This window comes from Puntigrus tetrazona, chromosome 12, assembly GCF_018831695.1.
Source record: "Puntigrus tetrazona isolate hp1 chromosome 12, ASM1883169v1, whole genome shotgun sequence".
NCBI lineage: Eukaryota > Metazoa > Chordata > Actinopteri > Cypriniformes > Cyprinidae > Puntigrus > Puntigrus tetrazona.
In genome coordinates, this window is record NC_056710.1 from 13,958,140 (window position 1) to 13,978,017 (window position 19,878).

Genomic DNA, 19,878 nt, shown 5'->3' on the forward strand with positions numbered 1-19,878 from the left:
GTTGGCCTGTCTCTCAGAACAGAGGCTCTGAAGATTTCATTTAGTTTCTGTTTCGCTGTACCGTTTTTGAGGTCAAATGTCCAATGGATTTACAAGGCCTTTTGAGTTGCGTTCAAATCTCTTTATCAGCCTTTACCGAATCAGCAACATTAAAGATTTATTATAGTGTGATGTCAGTGTGAGTCACCACCTCAGATGGCTAAGACGTCTTAAGCAAGAAACATTTAAAATGGGAACGAGGGATTCATTTAGCTTAACACTCAACTCTGGAACCCACACACAGACACGTAATCACAATTATATATGCTTACGTATGCACAAATGTCTTTTTAAAACTTGTTGCGGTTTTCTATCAGAGGCTTCGCCGTTTTATCCAAATCCCATCCCTATCTCGGATGCCTCCCCCTGCCTCCTGAAAGGGTCTATGTCTCACTGCGTGCTTTGACAGTCTTTTGTACGTCCATGGAGCACCATCTCGGGCAGCTTTGTATGGAGGCACCCATGTGTGAGAACAGATCTCCCTCCCACACTCTCCTGCTCCAGACTTATCTGAGTGCCAGTTCTGACCGAAGAGATCAAAGAGCAGTTCAGCTAAACTCTAAACCATGACATCCTCTGGACAGCCCATTCTAACTGGCAGCTTAATTCATATTTCCCATGTTCTTCCTTGTGTTTTATAAATGAGTGTAATCCATTTAGACTGGTGTGATATCTTTTTATTATGCCTGTACTGGCAGGATCAGTTCTAAGTCTATCTATCCATCTATCCATCTATCTAACTATCTACCTACCTACCTACCTACCTTTAGTGTCAGACAAAGTTGTACGTTGTTTTTGGTTGACAAGCACACTTTTTCATTCTTTCTCATTAGAGATGACCCTGCTTGCGTCTCAGCCCAAGTCTCTTGAATCATCCCCGGCGTCAGCGACCACCACTGAAGACCCTGAACAAAGGATGCTGGAGAAAAGGTCAAAGGTCATAGAGGAGCTTCTGCAGACAGAACATGACTACATCAAGGATCTTCAGATGTGTGTGAAGGAGATCATTCACCCTCTGCAGAAGAAACAGGCAAGAAACCCTCAGCAAGCGTGAATTATGTATTTATGTAATAATAACCATTCAAACAATCATCTCAAATATCCACATGTGCTGCAGGTTCAGAGTATTGATTTTGATGGTCTCTTTGGAAACATCAACTCTGTTATTGACCTTTCCCGTCGACTTTACAAGACTCTCCAGGATACTGACTCAATAGGTTAGAGCAAAAAAATCCCTGAACTCACAATATAGATTCAGATTAGTATCCTTGTTGTTTTACCATAGTCGTTTTGATTCATCCAGGGCAAGTGTTCTTGGACTACAAAGGTGAATTGGAGGAGGTTTACAAGATATATTGCCAAAATCATGACGACGCCATTTCTTTATTGGAGACCTATGAAAAGGATGAGAACATCCAGAAGCATGTGTTGGAATGTCTAGAGAAGCTCAGGTAAGAGTTACTGCTGTTTTTCATGAATCAGACACCTTCAGCTCATTGCATGGTGTGGTCACCACTACCAGCGCATGTCCAGATCCGGTTTAGCATGCCAGTCATGAGATTTAACAGTGTGTGACTGTATGAGAAGAAGTTGTGTAGAACACTAATTGTGTGTTATTTAACGTTTCACATGATCTGTCAATTTTAATGCTCTCTGGGATTGTTTGTCATGTGGTGTAGACAAAATTTTATAGTAACACATCATCAACAGAGACAATACTACAGGGTGTGCTGGCTTAAAATGTGTCTCAAAATGTAGAGGAACCAGTCTGTTTTTTGGTTTTTTTACTTATACATTGACTCATCGGATTAGACATAGGATGACTAAAGACGTGTGGCATTCCAAAACAGGAAGCATCTTTGCCCTTCTCATTATCTGATTCTGAAGTTTGACTTATGATATTATACTACAACCTGAATAATACGCCAGGTGCCAAATGGGATGTTCTCTATTTTACATAAAAGCACACTATTGTTCAAATGTTTAGGGTTATTGCTGTTGAAAAAAGTAAATAAATGCTATTTTTTAACATAACGCTCATCAAAGGATCCTAAAACAGCAGCACAACAGTAATAATAAAAAAAAATATCATTGAACACCAAATCAGCATATGAGAATTGTTTCTGAAGCATCATCTGACAAAGCTTGACTTAATGTCTAATGAAAATTCAGCTTTGCCATCACAGGAATCTGTATAAATATTGTTTTAAATTGTAATATTTCATAATAATACCGTTTTTACTATGTTTATGAACAAAAATTTCAATGGTAGGCCATTTGCATAACAGTGGAGCTGTATGTCCTTCAGTTTTCATATCTTTGTTATTGTGGATTAGTAATGCATGGCGGGAGAGGAATGCGCCTCACCTAGTTTCACCACTTTGTCTGTTTCACTGTTTCACCAGTCATTTCCGACCTGTTCCTCTAGTGTTATATCTTTATTTGAACTTAAACACAGTTTGCCTATGGCAACCACATTTCTTGACTAGTTTCTTACAGTAAACATTCATACTGCAATCTACGTCTTTGACCACAGAGTCACTTCCTGTTAGTACAGAGTTTAGTTTGTACTTGTTATTTGCTTTAGCTCTTTACCAGATGAAGCAAAGAATACAAGGAAATATTCTGCAGATTTTTCCCAGAAGTTCCAGAAATGTTTTTTAGTAGGGAGTGGGAACATGGAGCTGTTTGTCCCAAGTATCGAGACGTTTGCGAAATGAAAGTACACTTTGCCAAGTCTACAGCTTAGCTTTATCCCAAATGACTCTAAATCCAGCCGAAAAATTGCTAACATGTTGATTATCTGGCAGGATGTTACTGTAACGAAGCTAGCCATGAAAAAGAGAAATAAATCCTCTAAAGAGCTCCTTAAGAATAATGTCTGGTGTCTTTTATTACTTTTGAACTTCCACACTTGAGTGCACTAGACACTGACTGACATTTCATTTTGGCTCTCAGTGGGAGATCAGAGAGGGGCCAGTGGAGGCCCCACAGAGGCTTACTGCCTGCCTAAAGCGGGTCACCCATGGCATGAGTTGCCCCAGCAACGGGGCAGCTTATTAATCAAGTGCACGAATTGTTTTTCTGTTTCACGTTTATCATCTTGCCCTTTTGCCCGCTGCGTTCGTGTTCATTGCAGCATAACGGCAAGACAAGACTTTTATTTTAAAAATAAGCTGTGTGAAACAAGGGCATTATATGTCATAAGCTCATTAGATTCTTTCTAATAAGAGACAGAGGTGGTTTAATCCAACATTGTGTGTTTTGTTCCCTTTTTCTCTTCTCTCTCCTTCTTCCTCTCCCCTGACAGAGGGATATACCGTGAGTGGTAAGTTTAACAGCAACTGCATGTGAAGCGCCTGACAGCATGCTGAATGTTTATTAACCAGCGTAACCCTTTTCTCCTTGTGTTCGTGTGTGACCAGGGGACCTTGTTTGCTCTGTGTGTTTTGTGATCATTTCCTTGTTAATTCTGAGTCATATTCTGACTTAAATGTGCACAAATGAGTAGGGATAGGTATTGAACAGTTCACAGGCGATTTGATGTCTGAAACTTTGTATTATGAGCACTAGTGTGTATTTGCCTCATTAAGGTCAATCCTTTGTGGAAGTATTAATTTTAAGTCACTTTGTATGAAAGCATCTGCTAAGTGAAGAAATGTTACTTTTTTTCCTGTAAATTTGACTACATTTGTAGTAGTGTATTTTTTAGATTCACTGTAAAAAAACAGTTCATTAGAGTCATTTGTGAATCAGATGGTCGGTTATATGTATAAAAAAAATACAATCAAGAATTTTTTTTATTACCCATCCCTACAGATTACATGCAATCTTTAGAGTCAGAATATGATCCCAGTGGGAAAATTGCCTCATATTTTTTAAACTGTTTTGTATTTTTTTTTTCTGGCAACTGATTTAATGCTTTGTGGTGGCATGCGAAACAGTTAACACAATCTCTAAGCTCATGATGTGGTGCTTAAAGCAATTAAACCAACATAGCATCAGTGTTATTTGTCCGAGGGCAGAGAATATAGAACTTAAACATACTGTAATTGCTTCATGATGTTTAATACATATTTCTTATTTTTGAAATATCCCATTCTGCAAAATCCAAATCGTGCTTTGGCTCTGGATTTGGATCTCTTCTGTTTTCATCCCATCGGTCAAAAAGTGTGCAGTCTTTGTTATAATGTTTTAGTAGCCATTAAAATGGTTGACAGTGAACCAGTGGATAGTGGATGATGGATGAAAACAATGTGCGTGTTCAGTGACCCCAGTCTGCTGTCAGAGGAGGGTGAAGAATGTTACCTTGATGAACGTCTAAATCTCTGTTTCACTTCATCTCCCTCTCTCACCCTTTTTGTCCTGTCACAGGGGAAAGACAAACTACATTAACCTGGGTTCCTTCTTGATAAAGCCGGTGCAGAGAGTGATGCGTTACCCCTTGCTCCTGATGGAGCTGCTAAACACTACTCCTGAGTCACACCACGACAGGAAGCAGCTCGCCGAGGCTGTGATGTCCATTAAAGAGATCAACGTCAATATCAACGAATACAAAAGGAGAAAGGATCTTGGTATGTGACTGTTTATCATCTGTCTGCCTGTCGCTCTATTTTTTTATCTGTCTGTGAAATGGCATGTCTGCTATCCGACTGTGAGTGAGATCCATAAGTCAACAGCACCATCTGTTGTGTACAGTGGTGAAGTACCGCAAAGGCGATGAAGACAGACTCATTGACAAGATCTCAAAGCTGAGCATGCACTCCATCATCAAGAAGTCTAACCGAGTGAGCAGCCATTTAAAGCACCTGACTGGGATCTCACCTCAGGTACACTGGCACTGTTGTTAATGACACCCTAATGTCTTGAGTGAGAGTTTTAGTCGATTTGGTGTTAACCAAACTGCTCTTCGTTCCTTCTTAGATTAAAGATGAAGCTTTTGATGAAGCAGAGAAAAGATTCAGACTCCAGGAGAGGCTCATCAAATCCTTCATCAGGGACATCTCCCTCTATCTGCAGCATATAAGGGTACTGAAATGATTTCTGCCTAAGTTTATTATTGATCTTTCCATATGTTTCCATTTGTGATGTATGGTGGTTCAGTAGTGCGCAACACAACAAAATCAGCTCATCGCAACAAGCTGTAACATAACAGATTACCATATTACCACTGTGAAATCTCTACGACTCAGCGAAATTAACACATCACGACAAAATTAGTTGTAGGTGTTGTGTTGTGGTGATTTCATTGTATTGTGTACTGGGCCACCGTTTTGTTCTGTTTTGTGTGATGATCAAATTCGCTTTTTCAGTATATCAAGTAATTTTGCCTGACCTGTTTTATATCCAATAGGAGTCAGCCTCAGTAAAGGTGCTGTCTGCCATCAGTTTCTGTGACATCTACACGGAACGGCAACAGCATATGGACCCAGAACGTTTTCAAAGAGCGCATCGATGCATCAGTGACAAACAGTTCACAGAGTTTGTGAGTAGCAAAATGACCTCATGTTAGTTTTCACGGTCAAAAACGAGGGATAGTTCAATTATGTGATTAATTACTCATCCTTAAGTCATTCCAAGACCCTCATCACACAAATTAAGATATTTTATACTTAAGAAATGTAGTAAAAATGTCATTAAAATAGTCCATGTGACATTTGTGGTTCAACCATATTAATTTTGTTTTGCTCTTTTAGTAATTATTTCACTGTAATTTTTTAGTATTCATTTGTATTAAGCACATGATACTGGCATGAATTATGTCTCAAATCTTTCTAAATGCATGTCTGTCTTCGAGCAGAAGGAGAGGACAGAAGCCCTAGTCATCACTCCCCTCACCCAGCTGCTCAATATGTTTGCCGGTCCCCACAAACTGATCCAGAAACGTAGAGACAAGCTGCTGGACTACGACAACTGTAAGGAGCGTGCAGAGAGGCTGAAGGACAAGCGCGTGCAGGAGGAGTTGCAGACGGCGAGAAATAACTACGAAGCCCTGAACGCCCAGCTGCTGGATGAGCTGCCCAAATTCCACCGCGCAGCCGAAGATCTGTTCACCAGCTGCGTGAGGGGCTTCACCCAGGCCCAGAGAGATTTCATTGCACTCACCCTGGGAGAGCTCACTCCACTGCTGCAGGTAAGGACAGTTTTATCATGCTCTGTAACATTCCTTTGAGGTCTTCTGCCTTCTTTTAAACCTAATGTTATGTGTTTGCATCTCTCTAGCTGTCTGGTTTGGGTGGTACGGAAGGAAATCTGGTATCCTTGTTCCAAGAGGAGCACACTCGCGTGTTGGATTTACTTCAGAGTTTCAGTTTCTTTCCTGATAATCTTCCTACAACAACTGTGCGCAAGCCTTTTGACAGGAAGACTCTGGAGAAACAGAGCTCAAAGAAACAACAAAGCCCTGTGAGTTTCCCTAAAAATAAAATTAAAGCATTAGGTGAAAACCGGAACAAATATTAGAAACATTGCCTTGGCAACTAACTAAGCTTAAGTGTTAACAAAATGACTAAAAATAAAATAAAAAAATGATTCTATAAATAAACCTAAATAGAATATTTTAAAAAAGATAATTATTTTAAATAAAGCTAAAATAAAATATAAACTTTAGATGAGAAACCTATCTGTAAAACATAAACAGAAATATTGCCTTAAAATAAAGTAATATAAATATTGCATGAAAAAGAATAAATATTGCCTTGGCGCTCAATTGAAGTGATAAAAGTTTATTTTTAACTACTAAATACTAAAACTGAAATAAAAATTAAAAAAAGCTAAAATAGAAATGTAAAAAAAAATGACAAAATCACAAAATTATTCAAACAAAAACTATTTAAAAGTTCAAATAATAAAAATAAAAAATTAAAGGTCATTCAAAATATTAAGAAAAACTAATAGTACATATAAATAATACTTACATGGTTTCTTTGCAATAATGATAATTAGTTTTAAATCTCCTTAATCTTAGACAGTCAAGATTAAAAACAGCTTAAACCAAGTTGGATAGCTGATCAGGCCAGTTTTAAGCTGTTTTAGACTAGTCAGTCAGAAACCCAGACTATCAGATCAGTGTAGGCTGCTTTAAAATATGTTTTCAGCAGCACAGTTAACTATGGCCATAAAAGACAGATTTCTGACCATTGTTCCTTTTCCTCATTTTCTGTTCTTCATTTCTATCTGTTTTTGCAGCCAAACTATGTGCTACAGACGGATGAGCACCGAGCAGGACTTCTGGCAAGATACGGTCCAGAGAAACTCTACCAGGCTGAGAGAAATTTTAACGCAGCACAAGACTTGGACGTGTCCGTACTGGAGGGAGACATAGTGGGTGTCATCAAGCAGCAAGACCCCATGGGCAGCCAGAACCGCTGGCTAATAGACAATGGAGGTTTGTATCACATTATCCGTGTGTGATGCATGTTTCAACATTTCCTAAAATACATTTGGCTCAAACGCACTTTTTTTTGTTATTCCTCTAGTTACGAAGGGCTTTGTGTACAGCTCCTTCTTAAAGCCCTACAATCCACGCAGGAGTCAGTCGGATGTTTCCATTGAGAGCCAATCATCGAATGAGTCAGGCTACGGTGGCTCCTCTCCCATGTTCTCACGGCAGAATAGCAACAGCACTCTGACTTTCAACCAGGAGACATCAACTGTCAGCTTCTCAACGGCGATGCCTCCACACGCTCGCACAAATCAAGAGACCACTCCGAGAAAAAACAGAGAGGCTTCTACAACTAACAGTCAGAGAGATTCCCTCGACCCCACCTTCAGAAACTCTCCCAATAATAAAGACCCGCTTGAGACTACCTGTCGAAATAACAGGGAACACTCAGAGCCCTCCTCCCAAAATTCCACCAATCACAGAGACTCTTTAGACCCTGATAAAAACACGCCTACTAATCACAGAGACCCTTCAGACTTCTCTGAGACAGATTCTTGTCCCTCTAGTAAGAACTCCAGGTATGAATCTTCCTCGAGGTACCACGACTCGCGTGGTGCTTACAGCTCACATCAGAGACAAAATGGAGACTATTCGGCACAGCAGAGAAGACCACAATACAGTCCTGAGGAGTATATAGATCCAGAGCCTGAGCCTGAACCTGAACCTGAACCTGAGATAGATGGACACCAGGTATGCTATTTTGTAAACAACTAAATCACTCCACAATTCAGTGATCGCGAAGTTTAAACATTAAATGGCCCTCAGAACCAATTTTATTTCCAAGATATGACAAAATGTTTCCATTGATTATTAATTTTTCTACTTTACATTTTCTTTCAGATATATTACGCTCTTTACTCCTTCAGTGCACGGTGTGCAAATGAGCTCAGCATTTCAGCCAATCAGCGAGTCAGAATCCTTGAGTTCCAGGACATGAATGGCAACCAGGAGTGGTGGCTGGGGGAGGCAGGAGGAAGGAGGGGTTACGTCCCATCAAACTACATCCGCAAATCTGAGTACACATGAGCTGCACTTTTAAACAAGAACAACCCCTAACTACCCCAGACCACTACAGGCAAACTCATTACAGGGAGAACACTACAAAAGGACATTATTGTGCCTTAACTATAAAGGAGATGCACTGAAGTGGTGAACCGGTTAATGCTACTGATGGGGAAAAAAATACCCTCCATATTGACTACAGTCAATGAATGTAACTCCTGACTCCTAGTGGTCATAGAGGATGGTGCAGGTGGAATTTGAAGTAATGAACTAGTTTGGACTGAGAAGCAGTTTGGTGTTGGATTCGGTGATCTGACATGTTCTGCTGTTCTTGGATACTCCGTTTATAGTGTTAGCGCTTAATTGCTCCGTAGAGAGCGTAGATCTCTTTTGATGTGTAGGAGTGGAGTGGAGGGCTTGTATTGGGTAAGATTCACACTAATGGGATTGAGATTCCAGGACTGGCATAATAGTGATGCCAATAAAAAAAAGAGTGCAAGAGAGTGAATGAGTGCGTGTTTGCGTGCCAGAGAGTGTGTGAAGTGTTTCGAGATGTTGCCTCCTCCCTTCATCTGACAATCATAGTGCACCTAGAGAGACAGAAAACAAAAGATTCCACTGGGTTTCAGTGAATGCGAACAAAATATATATGAAGTGTTTGGATTTATTCCCCATTATGATTCTCCGATGGTAACATGATTATCACGGTGACCATATCATATTCCTCAAAATATGAATGAAATGCAAGAGACACTTTTTTTAAGGTACAGTGTTTTTTTACCTTTTACTTTTTTTTTTTTTTTTGATAGCATTAAGTTTGCCATTTGCACTTGAATGCATTTACAAGTTAATACTGTTTCGAGCAGTTGTGAGTGAGTTCAAGGAACCTGTGAGATCATTTGATGTGATGCACACCAACAGATGAACTCTGAATATTTATCTCTCATGCTGTATATACAGAGAATGAACTTCTGCACTCCATTGTCAGCTGATCCATTTCTCATCTTTTAAATAAAAAAAAAAACAAAATCTGTTTGAGTGTTACGTCTAATAATTCTAACAATTTGCAATTATTTGGGTATGCCGATTTGTTTCAAATTAATTTTTTTTGCTTTTGAATTATTTTTTTTTTCACCCTTATAATTGAAAGAAAATTAAATCCATGAAAGATGAAAGAAATAAAACATAACTAAAACCTTAATATTGCACATTACATACTTTCCAATGTAAATTTTAGCACACAAATAAAATGTATTTATAGACCCCATATATTTAGATAATACAATAAATAATAATTCACTGGTCAGTTGCTAAAACAGTAAAAAAATTATATCAAGAGTCTTATCAAGAGTAAGCTCTGGTGAACAATTGACCTGATGAATTTATATCAATCTGTAATTCACTAGATGTTTGGAAGGCCCTCATTTTCAATAGTTACTTTGCTTTGAATTAAATAGTACAAAGTCAAAGAATCCATTAATAATCTGTATCCGAATAATGCAGCATCCGAAGATTACAGAATTAACATCATAAAGTCATCATTAAACAAAGTGTTAAATAATTACTATTACTGATCATTTATTGAATTGTTGCACTAATGATAATAAATACTGGCTAAACAAACCATGTGTGAACTAAACCGTGAATTGCCTTTTTACAGCATTTTCTATTTTAAATTTGTTCCACGGCGTACTTTCCACAAAAACCAACAGATATAATGTAGCGGATCTTGAGGGACTTGTCATACTACTTTAAATAATATTCACAACTGTTAATTTATGGGGTTAAATAAACAGTTTAACGCATATCTTGTAGTGTGGTTTACTTGCAAAACACATCAAATCGATGCTGTGAGGTAATGATTGCTAGATACTAAGCAGAGAAAAGGGTCCAGGGGTTGTTCATATACAGGTCAGCGTATCTACTAGACAGGGGACTTCTGTGTTTGTTGCACTGCGACTTTTATTCCTGAAATCATGTTTCCAGTGATTCTGCTTCTGATGGGCCTTTCTGGCCTCGCTTTGCCAGTCCAAGCAGCAACGGTATGTAAAATTTGTTGTTAATAGTTTAACTTATACATTTAATTGGCAGATATTACACTGTCAGACTGAAACTGTGTCAATTATTCAAGGGTCTATTGGATGACATTTTCGGTTTAGTTGATGGTGAGAATCTTATATTATCTAGTTTCCATTTACTGCATGTTTTCACAAGATCGCTGCATGCTCACGTCATTATTCCTCTCTTGCCTCTGACAGAAATATTTGACTATGCTGTTAATGACAACACAGAGGAAATATCTTCAGCTGAAATCAATGAAACTATCGATTGGATTTTTTCCTTTTTCGATGAACCAGGCAAGAACGTGCTTAAGCAAAGAGTACATATGCATTAAAGGCATTCAGTCTGGTGCTCATAAACATATGCTGAAACATGTGTTTGATACTTCTGTAGAAGTGTGTGATCCAAATCCATGCCAAAACAACGGAGTGTGCGAGGTTCTTGAGAGCGGTGGCTTCAAATGCATCTGTAAAGAGCCTTACATTGGAAAAAAGTGTCAGGATGGTGAGATCTGTATTATTAGTAGTATCATTTTCAGTAAGAATGAGTATGATTCTTCATGAGTTTTCATCTTGGGATCTTTCCAGAGAGGAACTTTTGTAAGAAAGTGAAGTGCGGTCATGGTGATTGTGTCAGAACTCAAGAGGCCCCGTTTTATGAATGCAAATGTCACCCTCCCTATAAGGCCCCTGAGTGCAAAAAAGGTAAATGTCTGTCTCCAACCTCTGGAAAAAATAATAAAAAATACTTTGTGTGTTTCTTTGAGAAGTAAAGAGCTTAGTGATTTTTATGAATGAGTTTGTTAAAGGTTTCATGACGTCAGATTGTGGTATTTATTTTCTGTCGTCCTGAAAATGTCATTCGGTTTGTCTTTGTACTTGTGTTTGCAATATTAGCCTCTGCTTGCAAGCCGAGTCCATGCCTGAATGGAGGAAAGTGTGTTAAAGGCCGAACCAGATCCAGATTCACATGCAAATGTCCTGAAACTTACAGTGGGAGGTTCTGCCAAGTCGGTAATACCGAAAATAATTTTGTTTTATTATTACTGAATGTTTAATACCCCCAATATTACATATTGTATATATTTCCCGGAAAATGGCATTTCATTCGGCCATGCGTATTGACGTCATATCCGTAAACAAGCTAAAGGAAAGAAGGTCAGGCTACTAGGCTACTATTTGCCGTAAAAAAGCCAACAACTGGACACGGAACCGAAAATAGTTTCCAGGCAAAAAGGGAAATTGTCATCACGAAGTATGAGGAAAACAGAATCAACTTGCAAAGCATCACATTTTCTGTGCATAGTTCACAAAACAATGTAGGCTAAATGTTGGTAATATGCCAGTCTTTAAACTACAACTTTGGTCTATTTGCCAATGAATACCTCTAGTTTCTAATGTTATTTTATAGGAAAAGCAACCGTTATCTCGATACCAAACTTTTTTATTTATTTAAAACTGTTTTAAACAAGTCACAGAACAAGTACAAATACACATATTTCTTTAGCTAGAGAGTTTTGATAAGGAAAATCGCACTATATAATCCCACTGCGCGACAAGCGAGATTCATCCGCGCAGCAAGCAAAACAACGTTCTTCCGCGACTAACTTCCGTAGTTCTACTAATCAACCACAAGAGGGACTAAAAGTACACAACCCTTTAATTAAAAAATAAAATAAAATAGACGCGATAACAATGCTTTATGGACGTTCCGTCATTTTGTATTCAGGTCCAAATGATTGCTATGAGGGGAACGGGGAGTCGTACAGAGGTTTTGTCAGTGAGACAGTGGAAGAAACTGAATGTTTACCGTGGAACTACTATCTTATACCTTCAAATGAGTTTAAAGGGAACGAGAGCATTGGAGCCCACAATTACTGCAGGTAGGAGTTCGGTTTTAGTGCATCTCACAATGAACTGGTATGACATGTAGTCTTAAGAATGGTCTTTGTCCCTCAAGAAATCCGGATGGAGACCGGGAACCCTGGTGCTTTGTGAAAGACAAGGGCAGTCTTCGGTGGGACTACTGTAACGTCAAGCTATGCTCTACACCAGGCACAGATTTTCCTCCTACTGCACCTCTCTAATATAAATACAGAAACGTAAGTTCTTTAACCTGCTCCAGCAGTCTGTGTTAACTGTACCGCATACGTATTTACCAAACTCTCACAGAACCGGCAAAACCTTCAACAACCCCTGCAAAACTGCAGTTCTCTGAATGTGGAAAGACTCAGGCTAGTATGATATCTCCGAGGATATTTGGTGGGAGGAAGTCTCTGCCTGAAGCCCATCCCTGGCAGGTCTCGTTTCAGAACCGCCCCATGGGTTCTAATGCATCATTCAGTCACAGCTGTGGAGGAACCCTAATTGACTCCTGCTGGGTCCTAACTGCTGCTCACTGCATGTAAGTTGGACTTCTCAAGGTGAAGGTGTTGCAGCACTGGGTCTATTTAATGGTTAAAAACTCTCACTTTGATTTAGTGGTCTTTAGGTTACTAATTCTATTAAATTATATTCCTTGGTTTTGTACTTGAGAATTGCTTTTTAGAGTAGTTTTGTCTTTAAAATTAAACAAACATCAGCTTGATGAACTGTGTTTGCATGGTTGGCATGATCACGGCAGCGATGAGAACGAGGAGGTGAGGTTGGAGATGGGTGGTGTGAACCTGAAGAAAGATGATCCTGCAAAACAGTTTCTTGAGGTGGAGAAAATCATTGTTCACGAGAACTACACAGAGACTCCTCAAGCCCTGTATAACGATATAGGTCAGTGGCTCATTTTCATTTCATGCAAATTTAATTGTTGTATGAACATTAATTTTCGTTCATTATAATTGGATTGAAACTGTGTGGAAAAAAGTGAAATGAAAGATGTAAGAAAGCATTATATATATACTGTTTATATATATATATATATATATATATATATATATATATATATATATATATATATAGTTGAAAAATGCATTGTGTACAGACTATTGTAGTATTGACATATTTTTACAAACCAGTTATGTCAACCTCACAGTGCTTTCGTTTCTCATCTATGCCAGCACTGTTGAAATTAAAGGCAATAAATGGGCGGTGTGCCAATGAGACCAGGTCTGTTAAGGCAGCCTGTCTCCCCAATGATTCATTCCCTGATGGAACACTTTGCACAATATCAGGCTATGGAACAACTGAGAAAGGTGTGGCTTCTGGATTTAATTTCACTGCAGACATTACCCAATTCACCATAATTCTGAGAATATGTCATTTGACTCTTTCTTTCAGAGGATGCCGTCTCTCCTCAGCTGCTGGACGCCAAAGTTCTCTTAATCTCTCAGAAGCGTTGTATGTCTCGTAATGTTTATGAGAACAGACTGGATGATTCCATGATGTGTGCTGGATATATGCAGGGAAAGACTGACTCTTGTCAGGTGTGTTTCAGTCTGAAATTAGTTTCTAATCTTTCAAGGAATTGTTTATTAATATTCATCAAACAACATCTTATTGTAACTTTTTTTTTTGCAAACTTATGGCGCAGTATGTAGCTACTCATATTTTCCACTTTTTATAGGGTGACTCTGGTGGACCCCTTGTTTGTCAGAAGGATGAGACTCATTACATCTATGGTGTTGTGAGTTGGGGTGACAGCTGTGGAAAGAAGAACAGGCCTGGAATATATGCCCGTGTCACCAAGTTCATGGACTGGATCAATGAAAAGATGCATACATCTTAGGATGGCTACTTCCAAGGTTTGAGTTTAACGATCTAATATCTGAAAGAGTTTACCTAAATAAACCAATTTACAACTGATGTAAAAAATTAGAGATCTACAAAAAAAAAAAAAGTCCAATTAGTTACCAAGGGTGTAACAATATCGGTTTCTAATCGTTCTAAATTAAAAACTGGATTAAATTTTAAAATGTGCACACAAATCAGAAGGAAAATAAACTTGAGTTTGAAGGAGTGAGGTTAAGTAGACTAAGATGATTGGAGGTCCTGTATGTAACACCAGAAAAGTCATTTTGAAAATAAATCTAAACCGCATGAACTGCTTATATGCATTTAGGAAATAGGTATTTAAATTTCATGGCAGCTTAACTTTGTGTTAGACTATTATAGTGTTTTAAGTTTAAAAAAAAATCTACAAAAAAAAAAACTTCACCAAAAGCCATTGAGTGAATCTATGAATGAGATCACATGTACCAGTGCTGTGTGTATCAATCCACAATTTATTTCCAGTTAAAGAAGGTTTAATTTGCTTCTTCACACCAAACAAGACACTGACAAACTAGTAAAAATTAGGTATACATCAAATCAGCCATGCTCAGAGAAAGAAAACCTTTATTATCATCATTCACATGGAAATTACGACCAAGTGAGCATGTCACAAATTATAGAACTTCCGGAGATGTGAAATAAGCTCAGATATCTGCCTTACAGGTTTTCACAAAAGGACTTGCACAGGATCTTTCTGCAAAAAGAATAAAATGCTGCAGCCAAATTTTTAAGAAAAATCAAATCAAGGCGTTACACAGGAGCAATCAGGAGAATACTGGAAACAGCCAAGCACTCTGCACCGCAACACGCCACCTTAACAGCTAACCAGCAAAACTCAACTGCTACGCAACTGCGCCTAGTGCATAGAAAATACACAAGAGAGAATATTAGAATCATGTTGTGAAATTTTCCATTTAAACCATAACACCTGCTGTTAGCAATCTTTGTGAAGTCACGGTTTTACATAGTTTTGTGGCCAAATTACAGTCTCTACCCAGTCCTTTAAGGTCAAAGAAATATTCACAACATCCAAAATTGTCCATTAATAAGTGTTTATTAAGAACAAAAAAAAAAAAATGGATTAAAATGAACTTACTTTAGTCTGGGGAAAAAGAAAAAAACTACCAAAAATGAAGAGAAGTGATTTCACCTAGTAGCCCAACTTAGGCATAAAGATCATTTAATAAATCACATGGAGTTCAAATGTAATGATACAAAAACAACTGTGGGCAACAAAAAAAAAAAAACAAAACAAAACATTAAAAAGATTTAGACCAAATTACAATAACCTTTCGGTCTGATATATGGATAATTTGGGTATCCTCAGACGGACATCTGTTCGATGCGATCTTCGAAGACTCAACCAGCTGACATCATCTAGAAGAAAAGAAGAGTTAAGTTAATTTCAAAAGAGCAAAAAAAGGGAGGTTCTACAGTAATCGTCATAAAGTGAGGCATTGCACATTACGCAACGCTCGGTAGCTGGTCCTCAGTTATACAGAACAAACAGGCACTTTCCACACATAACGGGAAAATAGCCATATTTAAAATTAATCTATGGACCTCATTTTTGTTCTGCAAGAAACCTCATGTACCTTGATGTTTGTTCTGCAAGAAACCTCATGGGTAGAGATCCAACAAACCTGAGGGTGAAATTAATTTCTCATAGCCACTTTAAGTGTTGGCAAGCTGAGGTATCATATTGGCAGTTAGAACAAGCCAACAAAATTACCAAACTAACAAATTACTTCAAGTGTTAAATTATAGGCTTGATTAAAAAGTAGACACCCAGCAGCCTGACAGCTTAAACTAGCTCTGAGAACACAGCCCATATCCATCCCGTTTTTGCCTATGCCACGATAGACATGAGTTTGTGACAAGGATGATGAAAAGGTCTCAGTCCATTGTCCTGCAGACGTACCTCAACACCACCTCAACACTCAATGAGACCGACCTGCTCCATAGCAACCGCCAATCAGCAGCAGGCAGCCAATGGTCGGATCACACACTAACTGCTCTCAAACTGCCCCAAACTCCTCTTTTGCAAACAGGAATCAGCAGCTTGGAGGAAAGAATTCCACATTTAGATGAAATCAATGGATTTTGGCTGGTACACGTTTCAAAACAAATATACTTACGGTTATACCCACGACAGCTCCAAATCAAATATCCATTGTGAAGTTTAGGATGCGAATTAAAAAAAAAACCCTTAGGTCATGCAGAAACGGAGATACCAGACAAACGCTGTGAATAACAGCTCCATCAAACTAAATTTGGGTAAAACCTGAAACCTCCTTTAAGATAATGCATCTACCACATCTTCAGATGTCTTGAAGGACTTTGAGAAAGAAAAGTGGAGGGGCAAAACAAAAGTTTAAGCAGCCATTTAAAGTGATCAGTGAGCTATGCATGCTTTCACTTTATCCCACTTCAAACATGAGTTTATATTGGGGTCATAAGCTGGTCTGCTTAAAGCTTGTGACTACTTTTAAACTTAAAGAAAAAAAAGGGTACACTTGTCTTTACAGTCTTGGATGACACTACAAACTCCTCCAGTTGAAAAAACAACATTTCAATACAAAGCATTAGGCTCACCTACATTTCAGGATTCAGCAGTTGCTCCAGTATCCTCTGGAGATTTGGGTCTGCTTCTCGATCTGGATCGCGATTTGGATCCTTTGTTGGACCTGGGAGTACGGCTCCTGGAGCGAGACTTGGACTTAGACCTCGAACGGGACCTGGAAGCCGATTTGGACTTGCTTCTGCGTGGTGTGCGGGTTTTGGAGCGGGAACGGGACCTAGACCGGGAACGGGAGTAGGACCTGGATCTGGATCGGCTGTAGCGGGATCTGCTACGGGAGCGGGACCGGCTCCTGCTCCTGGACCTAGATCTGCTGTGCCTCCTGCGCCGAGGACTACGGCTAAAAACAGGCAATGAACAAATTAGTATGAGAATTGTTTGCACGGAGAAAAACAGAAGCTAATATTACAGTATTACAAAATTTAAAGGCGATTAGCTTGCACACATTAAAATTGTATACCCAGGAATGGGTCCATGTGCTTCTACATCCTTTACAAAACCGTTAAAATGTTCTCTTTTTACCAAACTAGCAATACAAGCGGTAAAAAAAAAAAAAAATCAAGCGTTACAACATTCAAAAGAGCCCCATTTTAACAACTACTCGGAATGGGTTTGTTTAGCTAACGGCTAAAACCGATTCAAAAGAACCGACTCAAAAGAACTGATCACGAATCACAATGTTGAGCAATTGTTTGGAACAGCGCCAAAACGAACAGAGAAACAACGGAACGAGAAAGCTCAAACACAGAAACAATTTAAACCAAACTCAAACAATTTCGCTGCTAATTTTGCTAAAACGTCGCATTTACACGCAGAACGGGATTAACGCTATAACACATGGTGCTTTAGCGCCTCGAGGCCTGCGGCCTTAAATTTAAGGGCCGCAGATGGGGTCTTTGAAGACGAACGGTAAGACGTTTTAAACAATACCTTAAAACGAAACACTGAAACAAAGGACTGTATTTGCTCCTTACCTTCGGCTTCTCCGTCCATGCCCCCCATACCTCCTCGGTGGGGCTCCGCGGCGGCCGTAATGCGAATCTGGCGGGCGGCCGTATCGCGCCATCTGCACGCGCAGTTCGCGCCCGTCCAGCAGCGCGCCGTCCATTGCGTCCATCGCGTCCTCTGCGTCGCGCTTGTCATGAAAACGGACAAAGGCGAACCCGCGGCTCTCTTTCGTGTACCGGTCCCTCGGGATGTAGACGTCCCCGACGCGGCCGTACTTTTCGAAAACCCGCCGCAGCGTTTCGGGAGACGTGCGGTACGTCAGATTATCGACTTTTAAAGATGTCATGCCCTCGACGTCGGGCGGAGGTCTACCGTAACTCATATCGAATCACTAACCCTACTGCAGTACGTTACGCGAGAAATAAAAGAGCTGCTGGTGAGATTACCAAGAAAAACAGCGAACCATTCGGGAGAGTCCAAAGAAACACGCCGAGAGCAGTTGACTCTCTAAAATGGCGGTAACCGGATGTCCGCGGTTGGTGGAGGTTGGCTTTTATTTTCTTTGCAAGGAGCGCAAATACTGCCGCTTCTGGCGTTAAAGGGACAGTACGGGTTACCTGATCTCGCTGTCTTTTCTTGACTGGGAACAAAGACCTGATAATTTAGCACGCGTTTGAACAAAAAGCAGCCAGAAGGATGATTTATTTGACGCCGCTTTATACAATCGGGACGTTGTGCATTTATCTAATTGAATCAAATTTGACCAAATTTAAGCCAGCAGCCCAGTGTAACAAACAGGGGTTGCCCTGAAAAGTAGAGAGGTCCATGGACAAGTTTGGGTGAAAACTGTGTAGCCTGTAAAAAAAGTAAAAAAAAAGAAGAAGAATAAACAAAAATAAAATAAAAAATAAAACTTAATCTTAAACTGTTAAAACTAAAATCAGATGAAAAATAAATAATAAATCATTAAATATATAATAATTGGCCTACATTACTATAATGATGTAGTAGAAACTTAATATTTTAGATATATTTACATTTTCATTTATTACAGTATAAATTCAGTGTTTACACAAGAAACTATCCTTTTTAAATTATAGATTGGGCCTTTCATGTGAAAATGATCACATTTGTGTATATGCATAAGTTATAAATAAATAAGTAGATGACGAGTATAAATCAAATGATATAAAAAAAATAATTTTGCGATAATGATGATAAAACAATAAAAATAGCACAGTTACACTCTTAACGCAACACACAGCTTGCTGCTGCTGTAACCTGCCAGCGAAATGCGTTTTGTTCAATTGCTAATAATGTAAATAATAATAATAGTAATAATACATTGCGATTCGAGTTGAAACAGAGCAGACACGAGGGCCGCTAAATGAACATCAGTGTAGGTAGGTTCCCTGACTGCACTGCAGCGAATCACTTCTAAATTGTCGGGGAAGGTCACGTTTGGCGAGGCAGGATGTGTTTGTACTGCGCAAAACCTCAAGTCTGGATTTAAGCCTGACGTCAGGGGTGGCCAATAGCGCTTCTAAGGACAGTAACACAGCACTGATCATTGAGCAGCGAATCTCACTGGCTGAAAAGGTTTCTGTCGAGACATAGTGTATACTTCCGGCAGAGGGCGCCTGGCCGCTCAGAGAGCTTAGTACTCCACTGAGCTACATTCAGATGTCTGAAAGTTTTTTTTGTTTTACTGAAGAACTTTCTATGCTTAACATATAACCAATATAATTGATTAATTTAACAAAATGATATTATGACATACAAATTAAAATCCGTCAAACCAATCTCCGCAAAACGATTTTTAAAAATCATTCTATTCTACCCGCAAACGTCTGTGATTGGTTTATTCTTAGCAGCGCAGAGAAAAGTAACGGGTAGCGCGTCTCTGTCGCAACCGTCTTTCTGACAGAAAATGACTGAAAAGCAAATCGAAGTGATATAATGCAAAATATTTATGAATGTTTCATTTACACAGGCGGTGTTGGTAAGTATCTAGTTACATGTAACTAAATAATGCTGCT

At 39.1% G+C, this 19,878-nt stretch overlaps 3 protein-coding genes across 15 annotated transcripts in view; 2 read left to right on the top strand and 1 right to left on the bottom strand.

Annotated features, from left to right (window-relative positions):
- Window positions 1–9,518, top strand: part of LOC122355687 (dynamin binding protein) — a 41,898-nt gene extending 32,380 nt beyond the window's left edge. For 3 of the 4 annotated variants that reach the window (XM_043254225.1, XM_043254228.1, XM_043254229.1), the window contains 13 exons: window positions 873–1,069; window positions 1,157–1,256; window positions 1,343–1,490; window positions 3,350–3,367; window positions 4,414–4,613; window positions 4,738–4,868; window positions 4,963–5,067; window positions 5,393–5,524; window positions 5,840–6,172; window positions 6,262–6,444; window positions 7,228–7,426; window positions 7,518–8,173; window positions 8,324–9,518. In XM_043254225.1, the coding sequence (XP_043110160.1) occupies window positions 873–1,069; window positions 1,157–1,256; window positions 1,343–1,490; window positions 3,350–3,367; window positions 4,414–4,613; window positions 4,738–4,868; window positions 4,963–5,067; window positions 5,393–5,524; window positions 5,840–6,172; window positions 6,262–6,444; window positions 7,228–7,426; window positions 7,518–8,173; window positions 8,324–8,509 (2,588 nt within the window). In that variant the 3' untranslated portion in view covers window positions 8,510–9,518. The remainder of the gene's footprint in view (window positions 1–872; window positions 1,070–1,156; window positions 1,257–1,342; window positions 1,491–3,349; window positions 3,368–4,413; window positions 4,614–4,737; window positions 4,869–4,962; window positions 5,068–5,392; window positions 5,525–5,839; window positions 6,173–6,261; window positions 6,445–7,227; window positions 7,427–7,517; window positions 8,174–8,323) is intronic. The other variant, XM_043254227.1, reaches the window with a different exon arrangement.
- Window positions 9,519–10,369: 851 nt separating this feature from the next.
- habp2 (hyaluronan binding protein 2) lies at window positions 10,370–14,511 on the top strand. The gene is made up of 13 exons (XM_043253196.1): window positions 10,370–10,527; window positions 10,617–10,650; window positions 10,744–10,842; window positions 10,940–11,050; window positions 11,134–11,250; window positions 11,443–11,559; window positions 12,275–12,428; window positions 12,506–12,600; window positions 12,718–12,949; window positions 13,169–13,311; window positions 13,599–13,733; window positions 13,819–13,964; window positions 14,105–14,511. Exons 1-13 carry the CDS (start codon window positions 10,462–10,464, stop codon window positions 14,264–14,266), a joined length of 1,611 nt encoding a protein of 536 aa, XP_043109131.1. The 5' UTR covers window positions 10,370–10,461; the 3' UTR covers window positions 14,267–14,511.
- A 231-nt stretch (window positions 14,512–14,742) lies between these two features.
- Window positions 14,743–18,372, bottom strand: srsf2a (serine and arginine rich splicing factor 2a). 10 transcript variants are annotated; one of them, XR_006252179.1, is made up of 4 exons: window positions 17,866–18,372; window positions 16,910–17,231; window positions 15,600–15,687; window positions 14,743–15,166 (listed from the first exon to the last, which is right to left on the bottom strand). XR_006252179.1 is itself a non-coding variant. In XM_043253202.1 (3 exons), the coding sequence occupies exons 1-2, from the start codon at window positions 18,219–18,221 to the stop codon at window positions 16,913–16,915; spliced, it is 675 nt and encodes a 224-aa protein (XP_043109137.1). In that variant the 5' UTR covers window positions 18,222–18,372; the 3' UTR covers window positions 14,743–15,687; window positions 16,910–16,912. The 10 variants fall into 10 exon arrangements, 5 of the variants coding, with proteins under 5 accessions (XP_043109137.1, XP_043109134.1, XP_043109138.1 ...); XR_006252180.1 differs by having other exon boundaries at window positions 16,906–17,231; XR_006252178.1 differs by having other exon boundaries at window positions 16,232–17,231.
- Window positions 18,373–19,878: the final 1,506 nt, after the last annotated feature.